Source organism: Chlorocebus sabaeus, chromosome 14 (genome assembly GCF_047675955.1).
Source record: "Chlorocebus sabaeus isolate Y175 chromosome 14, mChlSab1.0.hap1, whole genome shotgun sequence".
Classification (NCBI taxonomy): Eukaryota; Metazoa; Chordata; class Mammalia; order Primates; family Cercopithecidae; genus Chlorocebus; species Chlorocebus sabaeus.
Genome location: NC_132917.1, coordinates 65,288,877 through 65,315,547, shown reverse-complemented (window position 1 = coordinate 65,315,547; position 26,671 = coordinate 65,288,877). Strand labels below are relative to the sequence as shown.

At 45.2% G+C, this 26,671-nt stretch overlaps 1 protein-coding gene and 1 long non-coding RNA gene across 3 annotated transcripts in view; both read left to right on the top strand.

The window, feature by feature from the left end:
• The first annotated feature begins 1,426 nt into the window (after nt 1–1,426).
• On the top strand, nt 1,427–18,434 carry LOC140713432 (uncharacterized). The gene is made up of 4 exons (XR_012095510.1): nt 1,427–1,637; nt 2,178–2,278; nt 15,507–16,085; nt 18,187–18,434. It is a non-coding gene; the product is annotated as an uncharacterized lncRNA (long non-coding RNA).
• Nucleotides 18,435–22,343: 3,909 nt separating this feature from the next.
• The window catches only part of SPRED2 (sprouty related EVH1 domain containing 2), a 129,739-nt gene continuing 125,411 nt past the window's right edge, over nt 22,344–26,671 (top strand). The window contains exons 1-4 of one of the 2 annotated variants that reach the window (XM_073023042.1): nt 22,344–22,361; nt 23,090–23,210; nt 23,846–23,911; nt 26,026–26,670. In XM_073023042.1, coding sequence (XP_072879143.1) covers nt 26,645–26,670 — 26 coding nt within the window. In that variant the 5' untranslated portion in view covers nt 22,344–22,361; nt 23,090–23,210; nt 23,846–23,911; nt 26,026–26,644. Of the gene's footprint in view, nt 22,362–23,089; nt 23,211–23,845; nt 23,912–25,782; nt 26,671 lie in introns of those variants that run through there. The other variant, XM_007970428.3, reaches the window with a different exon arrangement.

The following is a 26,671-nucleotide window of genomic DNA, read 5'->3' as shown; positions in this document are numbered from 1 at the left end:
ATTGATGAGGTGAAGGAGCTGCTGAGAGACTATGGTCACATAGCAAGTTAGCAGACGAACTGGGAATAGTACCAGGGTCTAGGCTCTTTCCACTACACTCTACCTGGAACCAAAAAAAAAAAGAAAAAAATCAATTCATTTAATCAATCAACAGATACTGATTATTCTCTATGTCAGGCTCTATTGTATGCTGACAGAAGGACAAACAAAAAAGGTAAGATTTGCATTTGGACGCTATTAAAAGAAACCAAATGTTGGGAAACTGACATGCAAACACATAATTGTATCAGAGTGTAATAAATACCACAGAAGCTCTAGCAGGACTGTCTAACTCTGCTCATAGGAGGAATGTCCAACTCTACCTTTAATAGGTTCCATTTGATCTGGGTTTAAGAAAAAAAGTAGGCCGGCACGATGGCTCATGCCTATAATCCCAGCACTTTGGGAGGCCGAGGCAGGTGGATCACGAGGTCAGGAGATTGAGACCATCCTGGCTAACACGGTGAAACCCCGTCTCTACTAAAAATACAAAAAATTAGCCGGGTGTGGTGGCGGGCACCTGTAGTCCCAGATGCTCCGGCGGCTGAGGCAGGAGAATGGCGTGAACCCGGAGGCGGAGCTTGCAGTGAGCTGAGATCGCGCCACTGCACTCCAGCCTGGGTGACAGAGCAAGACTCCGTCTCAAAAAAAAAAAGAAAAGAAAAAAGTATATTGCTAGAACAGGATGGGGAAGGTTATTAAGGGAAAAGGTGAATGGCTGGTGCCTCCAAAGCTGGGTACCCTTGTTTCCTGCTCTGTGGCTAAAGATTATTAATCACACATTCCACCCTAACCCCGGCAGCTTGCCTCAGGAAGTGGGGGAATCAGTCCCGGGAGCCCAGGATTGCTTAACTCAAAAGCAGCCAAGACAGGAGACCAATAATGTGGGGCCAGGTCGCATTATAAACATTCCTGGAGCTTGCCTACCTGGGCTACCACAAACTGATTAAAATTTCATCATATGAATGGTGTTTGTTATCGCTTCTCGCCTTTTGGTTAAGATCAAGTGTAGTATGAATCGTGTCTGTTGGATTCAGGCAGTGTTCAACCCTCACTGACCACACACAGTGGCCTGAACACTTCATTTTCATCAATGTATAAAATTTATTTTCGTGACAAGTAAAAGAACACTGCAGGTCTTTTGGCACGGAATAAAGTGAGGTACAGCTTGCTGTGGGTAAGAGACAGTTGGGGCCAAAGGAAGATCACTGATTTATGGAGACTTGGGAGAATTTGCCTCCTGAGAATACAATAAACCAGCCAGGGGCAGTCAACAGTCCTTCCTTCATTGAGAAATGGCACAGAAGGGCAGCCAAGAGGTTATCCTACGAGCATTGTTACGCCATAGTAGGAACTGGAGTGGCGGCGGGGGGCGAGGGGGGGCAGGAATTACCATTAGCAGTTGAAGTGGTAGGAAATTTTTACATAGGCGAGTATGGTGATCATATTCACATGTTAGAAAATAATGTATGGCAGTTTGTTAGGGGAACAAAGGTCAGAGACAGGGAGACTGTTTAAAACGTTAGTAAAGAATACCAGTGACAGATCTACCTGATGGGAATGGAGAAGAGGAGATGGATCTGGAAACTACTCAGGAGGTAGAGTCATCAAGATCTGGATGACTAATTGCATGTAGGGGGTAAGAAAGTAGGAAGAAGAGAGGATGATGACTCCTGCCTTTCTGGCTTGGGAAAATGGTTACATTGTGGGCTGGATGTGTGCGTGATTGTGTGTGTGTGTAGCTGAAAAGGCAATTGAGCTTTGTAACTGTTGAAGTGAATATGGACCATAGGCATAGACATCCACTAGGTAGCTGAATACCTAGTCTGCAAATCAGGAGAAAATCCTAAGTGAAGATGGTAATTTTGAATCATCAGAGTCTAAATGTAAGTGGGAGTGGATGAGGCAGCCCATGTAGACCACAGAGGGAGAAGGCCGAGGACCCAAACTTGCAGAACACCCACATGTGAGGGGCAGCCAGAAGCAGCTGCCTGTGAAGGAGATTGAGGAGTCAAGCCACACAAACTCAAAACTGTAAATACCATTGGGAGCCTTAGACAGTCTAGCTCAGTTGGAGTTGGATTTGACTATATATAACAGAAACCTGACTACAGTGGACTAACAGACTTCTTATCCAGAGGCAGGCAGTCCAAGGCTGATGCCCAAAGAAGCCATCAAGACCCGTGCTACTTCCAGCTCCTTCTGTCCTCATAATCATAGATGATTGCTCCACATCCAGGTATCAAGCTCTTATTCCAAGCAGGAAGGGGAAGGACAAAGGGCAAAAGGCATTTGCCAAGTCTCTCCCATTTTATGAGGAAAAACAATGATTTTCTGATAAGCCCGATTCATTAGACTAAAAACTACAACCCATTGGACAGGATTGGGAATATGAATATCTCCCTGCACGAGTACCTGGGGAAAATGAGTATTTTTAAAACTTTTTGCTTTGGAATGATTTCAAACGGACAAAATTTGCAAAAGTAGTACAAAGAATTCCTGTATTTTTTCATCCAAAATTTCCCAATACTAACATTTACCACAATTACTTTATCATTTTTTTTCTCTCTCTCTCATGCATGCATGATGCTCATTTACTTCTAGTTTGGTATGTGTTTCCTAAAAATAAAGACTTTCTCTTACATAACCACAGTACAATGATCCAAATCAGAATATTAACATGGATACAATGCTATGATTTAATCTACAGCTTTTGCCAATTGTCCCACTAATGTCCTTTGTAGCAAAGAAAAAGCTTTTTTTCTGGTCCAGGAACCAATCCAGGAGCAAACATTGCATTTCGTTGTCATGTTGCTTTAGTCTACTTTAATATGAAACAGTTCCTCAATATGTTTTTGCCTTTCATGTTGTTGGTATTTTTGAAAACCAAAGGCCAGTTACTTTGCAGAACATCCCTTATTTGGGTTTGTGTGACAGTTCCTCGTGATTCAGGTTAGGTATTTTTGGCTAGAATACCACAGAAGTGATGCTGCATCCTTCTCGACGCATCATAGCAGAAGGTACCCTATTTTGACTTGTTCTATTACTAATGATATTAGCTTTGATCACTTGGTTAAGGTGGTAAGGTCGTATCTGTCAGATTTCTCTACTATAAAGTTCCTATTTTACCCTTTGAAATTAACAAGAATCTGTGAGGAGAGGCTTTGAGATGATATAAATATCATGTTTCTCATCAAACCTTCACCCACTAGTTTTAGCATCCATTGATAAGTCTTGCCTGAAACAATAAGATGGTAATTTTCTAATTCTGTCTTTCCTTCTATATGTATTAGTTTGCCTTGTACCATACGGAAAGCTTTCCTTTCTCCACTTACTCATTTATTTCCGTATGGACTCAAAGATTTTTATTCTATTTGATGGGTGACAACCCATTACTATCATAATTTATTTTAACATGGAATTGTCCCAGATTAACCATTAGGAACCCCTTTAAGCTGGCTCTGTGTCCTACTGACATGTCCCCATCATTCTTTGGGGACTTTTCTTTTTTTTTTTTTTTTTTTTTGAGGCGGAGTCTTGCTCTGCCGCCCAGGCTGGAGTGCAGTGGCCGGATCTCAGCTCACTGCAAGCTCCGCCTCCCGGGTTCACGCCATTCTCCTGCCTCGAGACTCCCGAGTAGCTGGGACTACAGGCGCCCGCCACCTCGCCCGGCTAGATTTTTGTATTTTTTTAGTAGAGACGGGGTTTCACCGGGTTAGCCAGGATGGTCTTGATCTCCTGACCTCGTGATCCGCCCGTCTCGGCCTCCCAAAGTGCTGGGATTACAGGCTTGAGCCACCGCGCCCGGCCTCTTTGGGGGACTTTTCTTATTGAGATTATTATTTTTAACAGGGTACATTGCTATCTTGATAAAATCATCCTTCTGTTAATAAGGAACAAAAGGAGAAACAAAAATTGTGTGGGCAACCGGAAGTGTCTACCACACCTAGCTCCTCATCAGCCAAGAGGTGGTGGCTTGAATCCAGGCTGACAGCCTTGCTTTGTTCTAACAAAACAACTTTGTGCAAACATTCCAAAAAGAGCCTTGAGGCCATTTAATTCCATCCATTCTTCTCCTCACTGTAATCCCTTATCACTATCCAAACTGAATGCTCCTAGAGCCAGGTCATCTGTGTCGCACAACTCCTGGAGGTGCCATTCGTATTGCAGACTATGAATGATGTGCTAGAACAGGGGCCAGCAAAATTTCTTTTTTTTTTTTTTTTTTTTTGAGACAAGGCGGAATGTAATGGTACGAACACAAGGCTCACTACAACCTCTACCGCCTGGACTCAAGCGATCCTCTCACCTCAGCCTCCTGAGTAGCTAGGACTACAGGTGCACACTGACATGCCTGGCTAATTGTTTTTCTTTTTTTTTTTTTAGAAATGGGATTTTGCCATGTTACCCAGGTTGGTCCCAAACTCCCGAGTTCAAGCAATCTGCCCATCCCAGCCTCCCAAAGTGCTGGACTTACAAGTGGCATGAGCCACTGTGCCCGGCCAACAAACTTCTAAAAAGGGCCCAATAGGGCCAACAGTTTCCACTGTGTGGGCCACACAATCTCTGTTGCAACTACTCATTTCTGCTGTTGTAGAGGGAATGCAGCCATTGACAATGTGTAAATGAGAGGGCATGGCTATGATCCAAAAAAGCTCAATTTATGGACACTGACATTGAACTTCATATCATTTTCATGTATCATGAAATATTCTCAAATTCATTTTCAAAAACCCATTTAAAATGTAAACATTATTCTTAGTTTGTGAGTTATACAAAAATAAGCAGCTGGCTAAATCCGGTCATAGTTCACCACCTCCTGCTCTGCTCAGCCTCAGCCATCTTGTGCAGTGCTCCTGCCTCCGGAGGTCTCTTCTCCCTTACCCTAATCTCCAATCTGTTATCCTGCTCTGGGCTTCCTCTCCACCTTCTACCTTCTTCCTTCCCAGATCTTTCCTCTGTGCCCTGCCTTCATTCAATTGTATAGAAACTTCTTTCCACTTTTAACCTCTGGCTCATTCCTTGCCTTAACTGAAAACTGACTGTAATCCCTAAGGAACATGATTCCCTTGCTGAATTCTGGAAAGGATGCTACTCATTTTCCCATGCCCCACAACCCATGGGCATGGAAAGTGGTATTGGCATTCTCCACATTCCTCAATCCTACTTCTAAACCTTTAGCTCTTCCAACCTCCTGCAAAACTCCCTCCTCCTTTGATGCTCTACCATCTGAGTCTTTGAGCAGTAGCTAACATACACTGAGTACTATCCTGAGCAAAACCAGGAGACAGGTACCATTGTTATCCCCCACTTTGCAGAGGCAACGAGGGGTTAAAGTCACACAGCCAGTAGTAAATGGCAGAGCCAGGATCTAATCCCAGCAGTCCACACTTATTCCCAAGATGTTACACCGCCTTTTCTCTATGATCACATGGATCACCATCCTCCATCCAAGCCTCTGAATCCCATTATCTCCTGGATCAGTTAGGTACCTGGGCGGAAACAGGTGCACATTCAGCCAGAGTCATTTGAAAAGGATCTAGTCAAGGAACTATTTACAAAGGTATAGGGCAGTGTTGCTCAACATTTTGTCATTGTCTCATTTCATCCTAAAGAGAAACATTTAAATTTCCCTTAACAAAATTTTGGTGAGTGGGGTTGAGCTTTGGAGGCCAACAAACCATTTTCATATCTAAGATTGTTTTGCTCCCCCAAACTAATTTTCACCCCTTTAGAGGCAATATTACCCCCATTTAGAAGGTGAGAATGCATGGGGAGGGGAACCATAGGGATAGCACAGCCCTCTAGGCTAGTGACTGAAATACCATCTCAAGGCCGGAAGTGGTGAAGAGGGAGGTATTACTGGAAGTCGGAGACATCTGAGAGCTGTGACCTTCTGTCAAGAGATTGGTATGGCCCCAGGACTGATCCATTCTTCACACTATAGTGAAAGTTATCTTTCTTTCTTTCTTTTTTTTTTTTTTCCCCCTAGAGATGGAGCCTTCCTCTGTCGCCCAGGCTGGAGTGCAGTGGCATGATCTTGGGTCACTGCAACCTCCGCCTCCCGGGTTCAAGAGATTCTCCTGCCTCAGCCTCCCGAGTAGCTGGGATTACAGGCATGTGCCATCACGTCCAGCTAATGTTTTGTGTTTTTAGTAGAGACAGGGCTTCTCCATGTTAATCAGGCTGGTCTCGAACTCCCGACCTCAGGTGATCACCCGCCTTGGGCTCCCAAAGTGCTGGGATTACAGGTGTGAGCCACTGCACCTGGCCGAAAGTCATCTTTCTAACTGGAAACAGTGGGCACCTTTGGAAGACGGAACTGGGTAGTGGAAACAAGCAGGAAGAAGACCTTTTCAGCTTTTGAAGGCTGTACAATATGCATGTATCATCTAATTTTAAAATAAAATGTAATTTTAAAAATTGACCTAAAATGCAAATATGGTCATTCTTTCCCATGCTCAAAACATTTCAGTAGCCCATCTGCCACCAAGTTAAAATCCAAATTCATCCACATGTCACACAAGGCCCCCGGCATATTTCTTTAGCCCATCTCTGCCACTCTCCACCTCAAACCCTGTGTCTAGACATGTGAATCGCTGAAAATTGAGTGCATTCCCTAAGCAATGTTTTTCCTTTATTGCCAGTTTGCTCATAATACCATGTTGTATCAGACATCTATTTCTTATACCTGCAGTTTCCACATGCTAGAATGCAAAGCCTCTCCCTCTCCTCACTTTTCTTCCTGGTGAATTCTTCATTCTCCAAGATCCAGTTAAAATTACCTCTCCTGGCTCCCACTCCCACTTCCAAGAGAACAGCTGACAAGCTTCTCTGTGTCACCACTGTACAGTACGGTGATTAAGAATACAAGTTCTAATGTCAAACGATGTGGGTCTTGATCCTGGATTTGCCAATTCAGTTGGTCACATTGGCCATGCTACTTAACCATGTGCTTTGGTTGCCTTATTTATAAAACGGGGATTCAAATAGTTCCTATGTTAGAAAGAGAGCCTTCATTCATTAAATATTAACTGAGCATTTATTTTTCTATATTGAAACCGACCAAAATTCCTGCCCTGGTGGAACTTAGATAGATTCCAGTGCAGGAGTTGGCAATCTACAGCTCCTGACCAAACTTAGTCACTTGTTTTATAAAGTTTTATTGGTACATGGCCACACCCTTTAGTTTATGTATTATCTATGGTCACGTTCATGCTACAAAGGTTGGGTTCAGTGGTTGCAACACAGACCATATGGCCTGTACAGCTGAAAATATTTACTATCTGGCCCTCAAAGAAAAGGTTTGCTGTCCCTTGTTCTAGTGAGATTAAAGTAGTTCACACATGTAAACATATACAGTGTTTAAATTTTTGAATCATTGCCTAGCACTTGGTAAGACACTCAATTAATACCAGCTTTATTAATATGATTGCATACCTTTACTGTAACATCTAACACCAGTACTCAGTTAAATTTTTTGCTGAATAAATCAATGAATGGAGAGGTAAAGAGGAACCAGAAGTTGGGGTTATGGAAGTCATTGATCAAAGAGTTTCAAGATATAGAAGTGGTCAGCCCTGTTAAGTGACAAGCCAAGGACTGAAGAAAGACTGGCAGATTTGGCAATCAGATGAAGTGACCCGATCAAAGAGCAGCTTGTGTGAAGTGGTGAGGACAGGCGCTGGTCTGCAATGGGTTTAGGAGGAAATGGAAATGAGGAAGAAGAGATAGGAAAGTGGAGATTATATGATGGCAAGTATCAAGATAAAAATGAACACATTTGGCCTGCCACCTGAATTTTTTAAATCAGCTCACCAAAAAATATCAGGCTTATTGAAATATTGGAATATCTGACGAAGTTTCCTCTTATCTTTGAGCTGTTCCGATTTGGGTAAAACTTCAATGCTTAAAATTCACGTCTAGAACTAGCAGGCAGAACCTATAGGCAGAACCTTAAAGTCCAGAACCATTAAAGGGTTTATAATGGTGAGGCATATGATGATGCTGATAGTGATAATGTTTCTTTCTTTCTTTTGTGATTTTAATCATTGTGTGATCTTAACTAGCTTGAAATGAGAATTGCAATGGAGACAGTAGTGTAAATTTACCAACAGAACAATTACAGTCATGACAAAACAAAACTATACAAGCATATTTTTGTTCATTCTATAAATATGTACTGAGTACTTTATATGCACTTGGCATTCTGACAGATATAATTATGTGGGTATAAAACTTAGGTTATTTGATAGTTGCTTTCCCCACCCCCTTCAGAAATTCATGATTTAGTTGGTAAAGAAAACCAGTTAAGCAAGTAAGTTCACTATTTGTAGAAGTGTAGATGGGTTATGGTGGGGGCACAAAATAACAAAATAATGTATTTAAAACTATTTTCGTGTCTGTGAAAAGCTCTATACATGTGTGGCAATAAGACTAAAGAGAAAGGTGTCAAGTCATAGCTGCCAAGACATTCAGGACCTCTGCATATTACCACTGAGTTGTTTTTCTTTTCAGGGGCTACATAGGAGTATGTTCAGCATGATCTTATTTTTATTAAAATTATACTTTCTATACAGAAAAAGACTATAAAGATACACACTTAAAACATTAGCAGGGACCCAAAGCTAGTATCATACTGAATGGGGAATAACTAAAAGCCTTTTCTCCATGATCTGGAACACAACAAAAATGCACATTTTTACCACGACTATTCAACTTAGTACTGGAAGTTCTAGCTAGGGCAATCAGACACGAGAACGAAATAAAAGGCATCCAAATTTGAAAGGAAGAACTGAAATTATCCTTGTTTGCAGATGATATGATCTCATATTTGGAAAAATCTAACAACTGCACACACACAAAAATATCTATTAGAACTAATAACTGGGCACGATGGCTCACGCCTGTAATCCCAGCACTTTGGGAGGCCGAGGCAGGTGGATCACTAGGTCAAGAGGTCGAGACCATCCTGGCCAACATGGTAAAACCTCGTCTCTACTAAAAATACAAAAATTAGCTGGGCGTGGTGGTGTGTGCCTGTAGTCCCAGCTACTCGGGAGGCTGAGGCAGGAGAATCACTTGAACCTAGGAGGTGGAGGTTGCAGTCAGCCAAGATTGCACCACTGCACTCCAGCATGGCAACAGAGCAAGACTCCGTCTCAAAAAAAAGAAGAAGAAGAAAAAAAAAGAAACAAGAACTGATCAACAAATTTAGTAAAGTTGCAGGATACCAAATGTACACACAGCCAGAAGTAGTGGCTCATGCCTGTAATCCCAGCACTTTGCGAGGCTGAGCTGGGTGGATCACTTGAGCTCAGGAATTCAAGACCAGTCTGAGCAACATGACAAAACAACATCGCTACAAAAAGTGCAAAAAATTAGCCAGGCATGGTGGCACACACCTGTGTTCCCAGCTACTAGGGAGGCCGAGGTGGCAGTATGCCTTGAGCCCAGGAAGCAGAGGTTCCAGTGAGTCAAGATCACACTACTGCACTCTAGCCTGGGCAACAGAGCCAGACCCTGTCTCAAAAAAAAAAAAAAAAAAGAAAAAGAAAAAGAAAAACTCAACACACAGAAATCAGTAGCATTTCTACATGCCAACAGTGAGCAATCTTAAAAAGAAATTTTAAAAAGTAATCCCATTTACAATAGCCACACGTAAAATTAAATACCTAGGAATTAACCAAAGAAGTGAAAGATATCTATAATGAAAACAACAAAACACTGATAAAAGGAATTGAAGAGGACACACAAAAAAGGAAACATATTCTATGTCCATGGATTGAAAGAATCAATACTGTTAAAATGTCCATACTGTGCAAAGCAATCTGCAGATTCAATGCAATTCCTATCAAAATACCAATGGCATTCTTCACAGAAATAGAAAAAAAAATCCTAAAACTTATATGGAACCACAAAAGACCCAGCATAGCCAAAGCTATCCCAAGCAAACAGAACATAACTGGAGGAATCACATTACTGACTTCAAATTACACTACAGAACTATAGTAACCAAAACAGCATGGTACTGGCATAAAAACAGATACATAGACATATGGAACAGAATAGAGAACCCAGAAACAAATCCACATACCTACTGTGAACTCATTTTTAACAAAGGTGCCAAGAACATCCACTGGGGAAAAGACAGTCTCTTCAATAAATGGTGCTGGGAAAACTGGATATCCATATGCAGAAAAATAAAACTAGATCCCTATCTCTCGCTATATAGAATAATCATATCAAAATGGATTAAAGACTTAAATCTAAGACCTCAAACTATGAAATGTCTACAAGAAAACATTAGGGGAACTCTCCAGGACATTGGTCTGGGCAAACATTTCTTGAGTAATACCCTTCAAGCACAGGCAACCAAAGCAAAAATGGACAAATGGGATCACATCAAGTTTAAAAGCTTCCACACAACAAAGAAAGCAATCAACAAAGTGAAGAGACAACCCAGAGAATAGAAGAAAATACTTGCAAACTACCCATCAGAGATGGGATTTATAACCAGAATATATAAGGAACTCAAACAATGCTATAGGAAAAAAATCTAATAATACAATTTAAAAATGGGCAAAAGATTTGAATAAACATTTCTCAGAAGAAGAGATACAAATGGCAAACAGGCATATGAAAAGGTGCTCAGCTGAGCGCAGTGGCTCACACCTCTAATCCCAGCACTTTGGGAGGCTGAGGCGGGTAGATCACCTGAGGTGGATCAGTCTGGCCAACATGGTGAAACCCCGCCTCCACTAAAATACAAAAATTAGCCGGGTGTGGTGGTGTGTACTTGTAATCCCAGCTACTCAGGAGGCTGAGGCAGGAGAATCACTTGACCCTGGGAGGTGGAGGTTGCAGTAAGCAAGATCATGCCACCGTACTCCAGCCTGGGCAAAAAGAGCAAAACTCTGTCTCAAAAAGAAAAGAAAAGAAAAGAAAAGAAAAGGTGCTCAACATCACATCACTGATCATCAGAGAAACGCAAATCAAAACTACAATGAGATATCATCTTATTCCCAGTTAAAACAGCTTGTAACCAAAAGACAGGCAATAACAAATGTTGGCGAGTGTGTGAAGAAAAGGGAACCCCTGTACACTGTTGATGAGAATGTAGATTAGTACAGCCACTATGGGGACAGTTTGGAGGTTCCTCAAGAAACTAAAAATACAATTACCAAATGACCCGGCAATACCACTGCTAGATGTGTACCCAAAAGAAAGGAAATCAGTATATTAAAGCGCTATCTGCACTCCTATATTTGTTGCAGCACTGTTCACAATAGTCAAGATTTGGAAGCAACCTACATGTCCATTAACAGATGAATAGATAAAGAAAATATGGTACAAGGCCAGGCATAGTGGCTCACACCTGTAATCTCAGCACTTTGGGAGGCCAAGGCAGGCAGATCATGAGGTCAGGAGTTCGAGACCAGCCTGGCCAACATGGTGAAACCTGTCTCTACCAAAAATACGAAAAGTAGCCAGGCATGGTGGTGCATACCTATAATCCCAGCTACTCAGGAGGCTGAGGCAGGAGAATCACCTGAACCTGGGAAGCGGAGGTTGCAGTGAGCTGAGATCGCACCATTGCAGACTCTGTCTCAAAAAAAAACAAAAACAAAACACACACACACACACAGAAAAAAGAAAAAGAAAATATAGTACATATACACAATGGAGTGCTACTCAGCCATAGAAGAAAATGAGCTCCTGTTACTTGCAACGACATGGATGGAACTGAAAATCGTTAAGTGAAATAAGCCAGGCACAAAAAGACAAACATCGCATGTCTTCACTTATGTGTAGGATCCCAAAAATCAGAACAATTGAACTCATGGAGACAGAGAGCAGAAGGATGGTTACCAGAGGCTGGGAAGGATCGTCGGGGGTGGCGGGGGTGAGATGGAGATAGTTAATGAGTAAAAAAATTAGTTAGAAAGAATGAATAAGACCTATTATTTGATAACACAACAGGGTGACTATAGTCAATAATAATTTAATTGTACATTTTAAAAAAACTTAAAAGAGTATAATTGGATTGTTTATAATAAAAAAGATACATGTTTGAGGGGATGGATATCCCACCTTCCATGCGATTATTATGCATTGCATGTCTGTATCAAAATATCTCATGTATACCATAAATATATGCACCTACTATATACCCACAAAAATTAAAAATTAATTTTTTTTCTTTCTTGGAGATGGAGTTTCACTCTTGTTGCCCAGGCTGGAGTGCAAGGGTGTGATTTCGGCTCACTGCAACCTCCGCCTCCTGGGTTCAAGCAATTCTCGTGCCTCAGCCTCCCAAGTAGCTGGGATTACAGGTATGCACCACCATGCCTGGAAAATTTTGTATTTTTAGTAGAGATGGGGTTTCACCATGTTGGTCTGGCTGGTCTTGAACTCCTGACCTCAGGTGATCCACCTGCCTCAGCCTCCCAAACTGCTAGGATTACAGGCGTGAGCCCAGCCCCCCAATTTTTTTTTTTTTTTTTTTAATGTAAAAACATGGCCAGGCACGGTGGCTCAAACCTGTAATCTCAGCACTTTGGGAGTTCAAGGCGGGTAGAGCACTTGAGCCCAGGAGTTAAATATCAGCCTGGGCAACATGGCAAAAACTCATTTCTTCAAAAAATACAAAAATTAGCCGGGCATGGTGGCACACAACTGTAGTCCCAGCTACTTGAAAGGCTGAGGCAAGAGGATAGCTTGATCCCAGGAGGCAGAGGCTGCAGTAAGCCAAGATCGTGCCATGGCACTCCAACCTGGGAGAGAGACCGAGACCCTATCTCAAAAAAGAAAAACCCGGTGGGGCACGGTGGCTCACGCCTCTAATCCCAGCACTTTGGGAGGCCGAGGTGGGCAGATCACGAGGTCAAGAGATCGAGACTATCCTGGCCAACATGATGAAACCCTGTCTCTACTAAAATACAAAAATCAGCTGGGCCTGGTGGCATGCGCCTGTAGTCTCAGCTACTCGGGAGGCTTAGGCTTGAATCCCGGAGGAGGAGGTTGCAGTGAGCCGAGATCATGCCACTACCTCCAGCCTGGCGACAGAGCGAAACTTCTTTAAAAAAAAAAAGAGGCCGGGCACGGTGGCTCACGCCTGTAATCCCAGCACTTTGGGAGGGCGAGGCGGGCGGATCACGAGGTCAGGAGATCAAGACCATCCTGGCTAACACGGTGAAACCCCGTCTCTACTAAAAATAAAAAATTAGCCGGGCGAGGTCGCGGGCGCCTGTAGTCCCAGCTACTCGGGAGGCTGAGGCAGGAGAATGTTGTGAACCTGGGAGGCAGAGCTTGCAGTGAGCTGAGATCGCGTCACTGCACTCTAGCCTGGGTGACAGAGCAAGATTCCGTCAGGAAAGAAAAAAGAAATAAAGGAGGGGGAGGGGGGAGCAGGGAGGAGAGGAAAGGAAAGTCAGAACCATTAGCAAGGGTTATATCTGAGTGGTGAGATTACTGGGATATTATTCTTTTCTCGATACTTTTTTACACTTTTAACTGTTTATACAGTGAACAAGGCTTACATTTCTTTTTACTTTTCTATTTTTAAAATTGAGACAGGGTCTTGCTATGTTGCCCAGCTAGTCTCGAACTCCTGAGCTCAAGCAATCTTCCTACCTCAGCTTCCTGAGTGGCTGGGACTACAGATGTGTGTCACTGCACTTGGCTTTTATTATTTTTTTTTTAATTAAGGCTTATGTTATTTTATAATCACAAATAACAATGGAACAAAACCACTGAGTTTTGTAAAGCAACAATATGTTACAAGCATATAACACATGCTTGTAAGCATACATAGGCTATAGGTTTTTACATTTTTGTAGATTGCCCAATGTTAAGTTGTTACACAAAAGCACCAAAAATTTCTCAGCCTACAAATATCAGCAGATGACATCTCAAAGAGATATGTCTAAAAACTGCTGCTTAGTCCTCTTCTGCAAGGTGGCAAACCAAGCCCAGGCACCCACTGCTGGAAGACTGAGATTTACTTACAACCCTGCAGAGCAAGGAATGCACACAATGAAGCCATGCTGTGTGAATCACTTAGTTTGGCTGAAAGTAACAAGACACAGAATAAAGGTGGCTTAAATAATAAATGCTTACTACTTCACATAATGTGAAGTCCAGATATAGGTGGTTTCCAAGACTGGTTATATCACTTATCTTGACAATTTCAGGATTCTAGGTCAGTTTTCCTTTGACTTCCATGGCTTTCCCCTCCCGGTAGCTCCTGGCATCACTGTTTCACACAAGAACTTCTAAAGGCAGGAAGGGGTGGGTGGTGGCATTTCTGCTCACTCATCTCTCTTTTTCTCAGGGATTCAAATCTTTCCCAAAATGTCTGTTCCTAGCAGACATTTTCCTACATTTTATTCGCCATACTGACAGTTCAGTGTAAGGAAACGCACAGGGAAAAAACTACGCTCAGTTAAAAGAAGAAACACGCTCAGTTAAAAGAAGAAAATCAAGAACTGGCCCAGAGAAGGGGATTACCATTATCATCATTATTGCCCTAGACCAGCAGTGTCCAATAGAATTTAATGTGAGCCACAAATCCAAGCCATATAAATATCCCTGAGTCAGTCTTTGGAAACCTAAAAGCAAGTCTTCATTTTCTCCTTTGTGAATGAGTTACAACAATCATAAGCAATACTGCCTCCCACCAGCATAATTAGCAGTGGGTGCCAAAGGTGTATCCAGCATTATTCCAACAAAGTCACCTTGATTATAAAATTTGGACTCTTGAGTTCCCGAGTTATGGTTTGGTGTTACTCTATCTGTGTGATCATAATTGAGTTACTTTTCTTATCTGGGCCCCAGTTTCCTCATCTTAAAACAGGTAGTTCCTTAATGTCCTTTAGAACTCTAGTCCTGTACTCCATGGTTTTATGCTATAAAATCAGCTGGAGCACCTTCCCAGCCTGTTATCTGACAGGAGCAAGCCCAAGGCCTTGGGCAAGAACACTCGAGAAGTCATTCAGGATACTTTCTCTGATGCCTTGGAGCAAAATACACTTTTACAGGGAAAGAAGAAGGCAAGTTGTGCTGGCTTGTCATTCACTTACTCAGTAAGCATCACAGGGCATGCACTATGTGCCATAGTGGCTCAAGATTGAATAAGAGAGAATAAGATGTGTTCCCTGCCCTCAGTAAGCTTACAATCTAGTAGGAAGGAAATGTAGAAGAGCAATTACCAAAAGGTATGGAGAGGACTGGGACAGAGGAGAGGGTGTACATGCCTTGTAACTAGAGAGTTGAGGTGAGATGAGAGAAGCCTTCCTGGAGGAAGTGATATCCAAATGAGGCCTGAAGGAAGAGTACTTGGTTGCCTCTCCTGGCATTCTGGGGAACTCTGGCCTAGTGGGCATGTCATCATATACTTTACCTGTTTTTCTTCTTTTCTGCGACTTGCTGTTTTTCTATTCTTTTTTTTTTCTTCTTCTTAACAGAGTCTCACTGAGTTTCCACGCTGGAGTGTAATGGTGTGATCTTGGCTCACTGCAACCTCTCCCTCCCGGCTTCAAGCGATTCCCCTGCTTCAGCCTCCCGAGTAGCTGGGACTACAGGCATGCACCACCACACCCGGTTAATTTTTTTTTTTTTTTTTTTTTTTTGTATTTTAGTAGAGACAGGGTTTCACCATGTTGGCCAGGATGGTCTTGATCTCCTGACCTCGTGATCCACCCACCTTGGCCTCCCAAAGTGCTGGGATTACAGACTTGAGCCACCTTGCCCGGCCTTCTATTCCTTTTTCTAATGCATTTGCCCTCGCTATCTGTATAGCCTGAAATCTGGTAGACGGACCACAGGGAAACCACTGCAGCAAACTAAAAGTGTCTATCTCAGATCCTTCCACCACCATCATTTCCAAAATCATCCTCACTATCTCCACCAACATCACCTTTACCACCATCACCATCCTCACCCTTCCCATCACCATCTCCACTGCTATCTCTCAACACCATCATCACCACCACTACCATCATCACTGTAAGTACCACCTCTGTCATCATCAAAAAGGCACACAGGTGAGCCTTGCTTTAACTAATCCCAAAACTATACATAAGATATGAGTTCTATGAACAAATTCAGGAATGATTATTTGCTTTTCCAAATTATCCAATCTAAAGTAACCCTAAATAGTTAAGCTTCCCTAGTGTTTTTAAAATGTGCTTTGGTTTACCAACATTTTAATTGCCCAGATCTCTTCAGGAACATACCTATTTTAAGATGTAAGCATAACAGAAATAGGATTTTCAAGCTGACAGAGAAGGGCAAGTATAAGAAGTTTGTAAGGACTCTTTCTTGATTCATTAAATTAATTGAGAATAATTTTATAGCATGCACAAATCTACTAAACATTAAGCAGTTTTAGTTACTGCTTTTAGTAACTCAATTATGATCACACAGATAGAGTAACACCAAACCATAACTCGGGAACTCAAGAGTCCAAATTTTATAATCAAGGTGACTTTGTTGGAATAATGCTGGATACACCTTTGGCACCCACTGCTAATTATGCTGGTGGGAGGCAGTATTGCTTATGATTGTTGTAACTCATTCACAAAGGAGAAAATGAAGACTTGCTTTTAGGTTTCCAAAGACTGACTCAGGGATATTTATATGGCTTGGATTTGCGGCTCACATTAAATTCTATTGGACAAATCAGGGACTGTAAAGGGAAAAGTGAATTTCATCAACAGTACTCCTATATAGAAATAGTGTATATAAAAATATACTTATTGTAAATACATGATACATGTACTTATATATGTATCATGTTTATATTTTATATTTGTATATGTAAGAATACAATATATCATATGTGAGATAAATGTATATTATTATGACAAATATCCTGGCTGGGCAAGTTGGCTTACACCTGTATCCCAACACTGGGAGACCAAGGCAGGAGTATTGTTTGATCTCAGGAGTTCAAGACCAGCCTGGACAACATAGCAAGACTTCGTCTGTACTAAAAATTTAAAAAATTAACTAGGCATGATGGTGACCCCCTGTAGTCCCAGTCACTAGGGATACTGAGATGGGAAGATCACTTGAGCCTGGGTTGAGGTTGCAGTGAGCCAGATCGCACCACCACACTCTAGCCTGGGTGACACAGCAAGACCCTGTCTCAAAAAAAAAAAAAAAAAAAAGCCACAACAGGCCAGGTATGGTGGCTCATGCCTGTAATTACAGCACTTTGGGAGGCCAAGGCAGGTGGGTCACTTGAGATCAGGAGTTCAAGACCAGCCTGGCCAACATAGTGAAACCTCATCTCTACTAAAAATAAAATTAGCTGGGCATGGTGGTGCATGCCTGTAATCCCAGTTACTCGGGAGGCTGAGGCAGGAGAATTGCGTGAACCCAGGAGGTGGAGGTTGCAGTGAGCTGAGATCACACCACTGCACTCCATCCAGCCTAGATAACAAAGCAAGATTCCATCTCAAAAAAACAAACAAACAAACAAACAAACACCACCAAAAACAAAAACAAAAAACAAATATCCTTTTCTACGTTGTAAAATTTGGGTTAGAGGTTGAAGTAGATTATTAAGATGACTACAAATTCCTCTCATCTTGTATGCATATCCTTTGTGATATGACTTTGCTATTCTTCTCATCAACAGGGAGAATCTATTTCACTACTCCTTGACTCTGGGTTGACTGTGTGACTTCTTTTTTTCTTTTCTTTTTTTTTTTTTTTTTTTTTGAGATGGAGTTTCATTCTTGTCACCCAGGCTGGAGTGCAATGGCATGATCTCAGCTCACTGCAACCTTTGCCTCCCAGGTTCCAGCGGTTTTCCTGCCTCAGCCTCCCGAGTAGTTGGGATTACAGGTGCCTGCCACCACGCCCAGCTAATTTTTTATATTTTTAGTAGAGACAGGGTTTCACCATGTTGGCCAGGCTGGTCTTGAACTCCTGACCTCATGTGATCCACAAGTCTCGGCCTCCCAAAATGCTGGGATTACAGGCCTGAGCCACCGTGCCCAGCCAACTGTGTGACTTCTTTAGCTAATGGGATAATAACAAATGTGATGCAAGCAGAGGCTTAAGAAGTACATGCACATTGGGGTTTGTTCTCTCTTGCTGATCTGGGAACCCTGCCACCACTACCATGTGATGCAGTTCAGACTGGCCTGTTGGAGGATAACAGATCATGTGGAGCAGAGATGAGCTGGCCCACCTCAGGCCCTACTAGAGCAATCAGCTTGCCAATCACAACATACATCAGCAAGGCCATCCTAGACCATCCAGCCCTAGCTGAGCCAGCCCAGACCAGAGACTCATGAGAAACAGTAAAATGTTCATCATTTTAAGCCACTAGATTTTGTGGTGGTTTGTTATACACCAAAAGCTAACAGATACAGGGACCATATCATATTGTATTTTGTTTTCTTCCTTAATATTTCTCCATTCCAAAAAGCTTGGGTAAGATGTTTGATTTACTGAAGTCAGAGTTTCCACAATATATGATCCTTCATTTTCTTCTTTTTTTTTTTTTTTTTTAGACAGAGTCTCGCTCTGTCGCCCAGGCTGGAGTACAGTGGTGGGATCTCTGCTCACTGCAAGCTCCACCTCCTGGGTTCACACCATTCTCCTGTCTCAGCCTCCCAAGGAGCTGTGACTACAGGTGCCCGCCACCACACCTGGCTAATTTTTTGTATTTTTTAGTAGAGATGGGGTTTCACTGTGTTTGCCAGGATGGTCTCTATCTCCTGACCTTGTGATCCACCTGCCTTGGCCTCCAAAGTGCTGGGATTACAGGCGTGAGCCACCGCACCTGGCCCATTTTCTTCCTATTCTAAAAGCTCTGATTCTCTTATATTATTAAGCTTCTTTCCCCAGCTTTGGTCTTTATAGAAGGGATGGGAAATAAAAGTAGTAAAAATGAGGTATGTTTTTAGGAGTGAGAAGGGAGGTGAACACGTGAATTAAGGTAGCGATGGTAGGATGCTGAGACTGAAAAGAGAGGACAGTGCAACCCATAAAGTGTTGACTAACTTCCTGGGAGAAGTTTGTTCTAGTAAATCAGAGTCTCTATGAAACTCCCTGGCAAAGACCCCAGATGTCCCTGTGTTAAATTGCAAACACACATTCTAAAATTCCCCTTATGTTCCATTCCTTAGTTCCTCTCAATCTTTTTCACTATCCAAAGTATGGTTTTCTACTTTGTTGGTTAGAATGTTGGGGGCTTCAACTGACAAAAGCCCAACTCAACCTAGCTCAAGCAAAAAACAATATATTGGCTTTTACATCTTGAAAGTCCAGATCATCCTCAGGCTTCAGGCAAGATTAAATCCAGTTGCTCAAATGATGTATTCGGGGAACTGTCTCCCCATCTCCACCTCCAGGATCTGCTGCACTCCGTCTTGTCCTATCTATATCCCTCAGTCCCTGACCTACTGTGTGGGTCCCAGACTTGTGTGGCAGCAACTGCCCATTGTGTCTCTCCATCCTGAGTGATCCCAGCCTTCTTCCTACTCCCCACTTATTACCGTAATCATGTTAAGGGACCAGAAAACACCCAATTTCCCAAGGAAAAGGGAAAGACACTTGGAATTTATTCTAGACCTCTCCATGATCCCCCACATCTAACAGATCATAAAGCCAAGTCATTTCTCCCCCATTTGTGTCTTTGGAAGTGGTTACTTCTTTCCATGGCCCTTGTCACTGTGCTTTATCATGCACTGTTATTTCTGTCACGGAAGAGGAAAATTTCTCCCACACCAGTCTTTGCTCTGCTCCCAACAAACCATCCTTCAAACCTAGAGTAACCTATTAAAGTATAAAACCTGAGTCTAGCATTCCCTGCTTAAACTATTTGGTTATGTAACTTGTAAAACCACAAATTTGGTGATTTGCTCAGTTGATCACTTGAACCCCTCCAGCTCCCCTGGTGGAAGAGAGCCTAGTTCTCTTAGGTTGGGTTCCCTAGAAACAGAGCCCAAGTTGGGATCAGTGTTCATTGTTATTTTAGGAGCCTCACTGCTCCCTGCCTGCAGGCTGTGGGTAGGCCCATTCTAATCCAGTGTGCCTGGCCTGCCTAGGTAGAATACAGTGTCTTTGGTAAGGAGATTGGGGACTGGCCTCTCAAGAGGCCCAGCGTTCCTCATGCAAATTGCTTTACCCAGGGACAAGCTCTACCTGCCTGGGGTCTCAGAGTGGGGCCTTCACCCCGTCACAAAACATCCTGTTATGCCAGGGGTCAAAAGCTCAAATGCCTCCAGGAACCAGAAGCCTGACAGACAGGGCAGCCTCCACTCAGCAACCATCAACTGTTACCCCACAGAAATCTGGCACTCACAGTTGCTAAGTCTTTAATTTTTTTTCAGGAGGAGCCAAAAATATTGAGTTTTATGTGAAATATTCTGGTTTTAATCTGTTAGCTTGATTAAAAAATAACAACAACAAAACAAAAACAAGCAAACAAAAAAAAACAGGCAAAACAAAACTTGTCTGGGGCCTTATCTGGCCTAGGAGCTGTCAGTTTGTGAATTTGGTTTGCAGCCCCAATCCCATAACAATGGTTGCCTACTTGCCCCACGTTTGCATAACTTTGGGAGGCACAGCAGTGATCTGGGACTAGACAAAGATCAGCTGTGAATCGACTACAAAAGCTTCCATGATTTCAAAATAAAGGGTAACCTTCTTCAGCAAGGCCTGTGTGACCTCCCTGACCTGGCTTCTACCCTTCTCCACCCTTTCCCGCACCTCCTTCCCCCTACCCCCAATGTTATTTCACACCTAGGCCTTTGTGGTAACCCAGCTCTTTATCCCGGAGATCCCTCCCTTCCAATTATCTAAGGGCACTCCCAGCATCTTTGAAGGATCCTTTCCTCCTTTCCCTGACCCCTGTTTTCTCTTCTGCTTCCTCCATTTTTTACAGTTGTTACCTCGTGGCCCCATGTGTTTTTTACATGCCTGTTGCCCCAGCTGACCGAATCCCTGGAGGGAAGGAGTCTGGGTTTCTTCACTTCTGTATCCCCACTGCCTCATAGAGACCTGGTGCTTTCAACGCAGACTGGAGCAATTGGTAGCCAATGAAAAACATCATGACTTTGACCATTGCCCTTCACATGTCAGAAATTCATTTGTGAAGAACTGGCCATTTTTATGTTAAAAAATTAAGTTGAAATCTGGTATTTATGAGATGAAAACTTGCTGCATCCTTTAATTTTTAAAATGACTACCTATTTTTGAAAAACAGTTGGAAAAAAAATACGTTTTAAAACCTACTCAGCTTTGGACCTCGCTGAGGCTTCCAAGGTTCTGGAACTAGAGAATGGCTACAGTGACCAGCATTCGCTTTTTTATAGACCCTCAAGGGTTCTCAGGGCTCATCTTAAAGTGGGGGAAGAGACCGGAGAGGGGATGTGTGCTGTCTCCCTGGCAGGGCAGGAACTAGCTCCTCTGAATGAAATAGCACTTTCCACAGACAGCGGCCTAGGGTGTGAGGGCGAGCAAGCCGCAGTCGAAAGCCCCTTTGCATAATCCATTCTTAAATTGACCGAGGCTTGTACAGTTGTAAACTGAAACTCCAGAGGCAAACCCTGAGCGGTTACATTTTCTCGAAAAGAATGTTTCCCAGCCTGTCAATTATTTCCTGCTCTCCGTCCCTCCCCAACGCGCGCACACACCCAACTTTTGGTAGCCAGCTGCCTTGACATTGAGCCTCTCTCCTACCTGAAGTGGAGCACCTCAGGAAGCAGCGAGGCTGGCGTTTCATTCATAATACATGAACTCAGGGGAGGAGGGAGGCGGGGGCAGGGGCCTTTCATCTCTATTTAAAATTCTGGCATTGCAGCTGAAAGAGAAAACGACCTGGGAGTGAACGGCACCGGGGATGAAGCATTGCACGATAACGGCACAACCGAGAGCGTCAGCGGCCCGCCCGCCGGCTATTTATACCGCGCAGATTATGCAATCCGGCTCCAGCCATTCATGCCCCGACTGGGCCGCCGCACGCCCGGGACGGGCGGGGGGCCTCATTCCCGGGCGCCGGGTCAGTTTCTAAGTTTGCATCATCCCCTGCATTACGAGAGCTTGGGTTTCCATTCCTGCCAGTGGGGCTTGGGGGAGACAGTTGGGCTACAAACTCACTTGGCACACACGACTGCTTACTTAAACATCATAATAAAGGCATCAGATCGCCCGAGGCGCGGCCCCGCCGCGCTCAGGGCTGAGCTCGGGGAGACCGGAAGGAACTGATAAACCGAGCGCTAATGACAACCCCTCCCTCCCGCGTCGGAAGTGTCCTGGGAGCGCCGGTCATTGAGAAATACCGAAGGGGCAGAGTGGGGGTGAGGCGAGGACAGGCCCGGGCGCAGCTGCGCGCGCCTCGCGGGGCGGGGAGCGGGGGCGCCGCGGCAGCTGGGGGCTTCTGGGGGCAGGGCCGCGGCGGGGCGGCGCGAACCTTTGGGCCCCGTGGAGTCCTCCCTAAATCACCCCCTCCTCGCCCCTGGGAGGGGGGAGGGCGAGTGATTACTCAGATCCCACCCCCGCCCCTGGGGAAATCTACACTCCCGGCCCTACCGGACGAGAGGGGAAGAAGGACACGAACGAGAGCGGATTGCAGAGGAGGCTAAAATGTCCGCTTCTCCTGGCGCCCGAGACGGGCGGGAGGGGTGGGGGCCGCGGCCGGCTTCCCAGTGAAACAGGACCTGCGGGGCTACTGAGCATGCCCGTCCCCGGCCGCGAAGGGTCGCTCCGGCTCCGCGCTCCGGGCTTTCCGGGCAGCCCGCGGGAAGGGCCCGGGTGTGGGTGCTCCCTCGCCCAGGACTCGGAACTGAGAAGCTTGTAGGTGGGGGACCTGCTGGGGGCCCCGCTGGGTTTGCGTGAAGTTGTGAGCAGATCGATATTACTTTTGAAGCTTTACCATCCTACTCTGACTGAACACTATTGATTTGTGTTCAGAGCTTCCTGCGCCCCCTTGTTCTGCTGGTTTTGGGGAGACAGGGATGTGGGTCCTTAGCTTTTTCAGCAGTGACATTCAATTAAAGCCCTAAATCTGTGATATCCCCTATTCCAGCAACAATCCAATGGACTTTGATAACACCCTGTTGTTCAGATCAACAGGCGTATCCGAGTTATTCGCCCAATATCCTCATTTATTCTATGGAGCTGCAGGAGTCAGACTTACCTCAACCACGGTAATTGATGGGGAGGACCAAGAGGTGACCTGCTAGTAATGTTTCCATCAAAAGGCCCCTTTTGGGTGATGAACAAGGCAGCAGAGAACTGGCAGGCTTCATTTAAAGGAACATGAAGGACAGAGTGGAGGGGGTATTTGGTAAACCAACTTGCCAGAGAGAGCAAAGAGCTACCAGGAATCTGCATAGCACATTTAAGATTCCCAGCAACCCTATGTTGTGGGTATTATTCCCACACAACAGACACTGAACCCAGGCTCAGTGAATCTAAGGGCCTACCTGAGATAGCGCAGCTGGAGTATGGCACCAGGTGATCCCAGTGGGGACTTGGGGACTTCTGCACCTCAGAATATTTACCATTGTTCCCCTGGCAACCTGGTCCATAGGCTGGGCCAGTCGTTCACAGATATTAGCTGAGAGCTGGCTGAATGAGTGGTGATGACACCAATTTAACCTGCTCATAGAGCTGGCCTACCTGCAGAAATTAATAATCACCTCGCCTGCCACCTCGCCATTTGTGTACCTTGAAACTGGAGGGTGGAGCCCAAGAGATGCCCATAGGGTGGATAATTTTGACATGGGTAAGTGCTTGTGTTCTGGGAAGTTCAGGAATAACAGGGTGGGATCTCTTTCAGCACTCCCAGGGAGAAAAGCAACCATGGCTAAAGGTGAGACCTGGGTGAGAGCAACCATGGCCAAAGGTGAGTCCTTAGCCTTCTGGGGATTTAAAGGACAATGAGATCTTGGCTTTGGTTAGTACTTTCTCACCAACTCTCAATGACCTCACAAACTGATAAAGACAAGCTTGGCCTTGTTATTCCTGTTTTATAAGGAAACTCACTTGGGGTCTCAGGACTGCTAGGAGAAAACCAGAACTAAGCTGTTCCATCCTCTGGTTCATGCCCTCCCCACCATCACACATCACCAGCGTGAACCCCACTCCATGTCCGCAGAGATCATGGCTGTGATAAGCACGAAGCCTGGAGTAAACCATCAGTTTCTCCCTGACTCAAGGTGAAACTTTTTGGAGTATTTGTGGCTCCTAGATGCATGTAAACTTCAGGAATACTAAATGTGAGGCATTTATTTATTTATTTAGAGACAAAGTTTCTTCTTGTTGCCCAGGCTGGAGTGCAATGGTGCAATCTTGGCACACTGCACCCTCTGACTCCTGGGTTCAAACAATTCTCCTGCCTCAGCCTCCGGAGTAGCTGGGATTATGGGCACCCACCACCACACCCAACTAATTTTTGTATTTTTAGTAGAGACAGGTTTTTGCCATGTTGGCCAGGCTGGTCTCAAATGCCTGACCTCAGGTGATCTGCCCACTTCAGCCTCCTAAAGTGCTGGGATTACAGGCATAAACCACTGCGCCCAGCCTGAGGCAAATATTTAATCTCTTAACCTGATGTTCAGTGGTTGCTATTTAGTTAACATCATATCTGGATTGTGCCGTGGACATTCAAGAGGATGGAATAGTCTACTATGTTTGGAGAGCAGCAAGGATAGGGATTATGTCCCTTGTTTCTTTTTCTTTCTTTTTTCTTTTTTTTTTTTTTTTGAGAGGGAGTTTCGCTCTTGTTGCCCAGGCTGGGGTGCAGTGGTGCAATCTTGGCTCCCCGCAACCTTCACCTCCCAGGTTCAAGCGATTCTCCTGCCTCAGCCTCCCGAGTACCTAGGATTACAGGCACTCGCCACCACGCCCAGTTAATTTTGTATTTTTAGTAGAGACGATGTTTCACCATGTTGGTCAGGCTGGTCTCGAACTCCCAACCTCAGGTGATCTGCCCGCCTCGGCCTTCCAAAGTGCTGAGATTACAGGCGTCAGCCACCGCGCCCGGCCGTGGCTGCCTCTTAACGCGAGAATTTCCATAATTTCTACGGAAATGCAAACGTTTCTGGGCTGTGCTGGGCTTTGCACGAGTAATGATTCTTAAAAACATCCGTTCCTTGGCCCGGCGCGGTGGCCCATGCCTGTAATCCCAGCACTTTGGGAGGCCGAGGCAGGTGGATCACGAGGTCAAGAGGTCGAGACCATCCTGGCCAACATGGTAAAACCTCGTCTCTACTAAAAATACAAAAATTAGCTGGGCGTGGTGGCGCGCGCCTGTAGTCGCAGCTACTCGGGAGGCTGAGGCAGGAGAATCACTTGAACCCAGGAGGTGGAGGTTGCAGTGAGCCTAGATCGCGCCACTGCACTCCAGCCTGGGCTGGGGACAGAGCGAGACTCCATCTCAAAACAAAACAAAACAAAACAAAAACCCGTTCCTCTATTGAGACAAAAAAGGAAAAAAAAATCACAAGATTCACGTGAAACGGAAAAGCCCCTGCCTTTCAGAACCTTGGCAAAGTCGAACCCCCTCCCCTTTCTGGTTGGGTTGGGTTGGAGAAGCCAGCCCCTGGCACCTGCGCCGCCCCTACCTTCCCACCCTGCGGTGGGGGTAGTTGTTCCTCTGAGCCTGAGCACCTCTTCAGCTGTTTCACTCCCTCCCCTCCCTTGAGTTTCGCATCTCCGCCCCCGCCCAACCCCCCGATTTTTAATCTTGGGGTTTGGAAGGAGGGAGGGGGCAAAAACGGGAGCCAGATGTGTAAGAGTCCTCCGCTCCCGCCTCCTCTCTCCTCTCGGGCTTCCTAAAACCCGGAGCCCTATCAGGGAGGATTCGGAGCCAGACGGTCGCGGCGCAAGCAAACAATTCGGCTCCGCGGCTCCCCCGGGAGTGGAAGCCAGGAGGGAGGGGGAGAGGAAGCCGGGCGTGCTCAGTAGGCGGGACAAAGTTTTTTTTTTTTTTCTCCCGTTTTTTTCGGTCGCAAGTAGGAAGCTTTTTGCACTCCACCACCTCTGGCCGCTGGGAAGACGTCATCGCTTCCGCCCTACTTCCTCCTCCTGTTGGCGGCGGTGAGAATCCAATATGGAGTAAATCGGTGGAGTCGAGAGATGGGGCTCGGACGGGGCGCCCTGCACCGCCTCCCAGGCGCACCTCCCCCGGCCGCCGACCGCTCCCCGGAACCGTGATTGGCCCGGCCCCCCGGGGGCGACCCCGGACCGAGTCCCCCCACCCGCGGCCGGCGCTCTCCTCCTCCTCGCAGCAGTCCCCGCCGCTCCAAGGCGCGCTTGTTTTTCTCCTGCTCTCCCCCACCGCCGTCCCCTTCCCAAATCTCGCCCCCTTTGCCCGCTCCCGAGCCCCCGGAGCCTCCGCCCGCCTCTCCCCACGGAGCTGCGGCGTTCACTCCCCTTGCAGCCTGCCTTTGCACCCCTTCCCCCAAACCTCACCCCGCTCCCTGCTTCCCCTTCTGCTGCGGCGCCCCCATCTCTAGCCGCCCCCCCTCCCCAAATCAGGCGATCTCCGGAGATGTGAAGAAGGGGGGCGAGCGGACAGGAAGATGAAGGGAGCAAAGCTGCCCGCCGCGGGACAGGCGTCTAGGTGAACAAGAAAATGACCGAAGAAACACACCCGGACGAG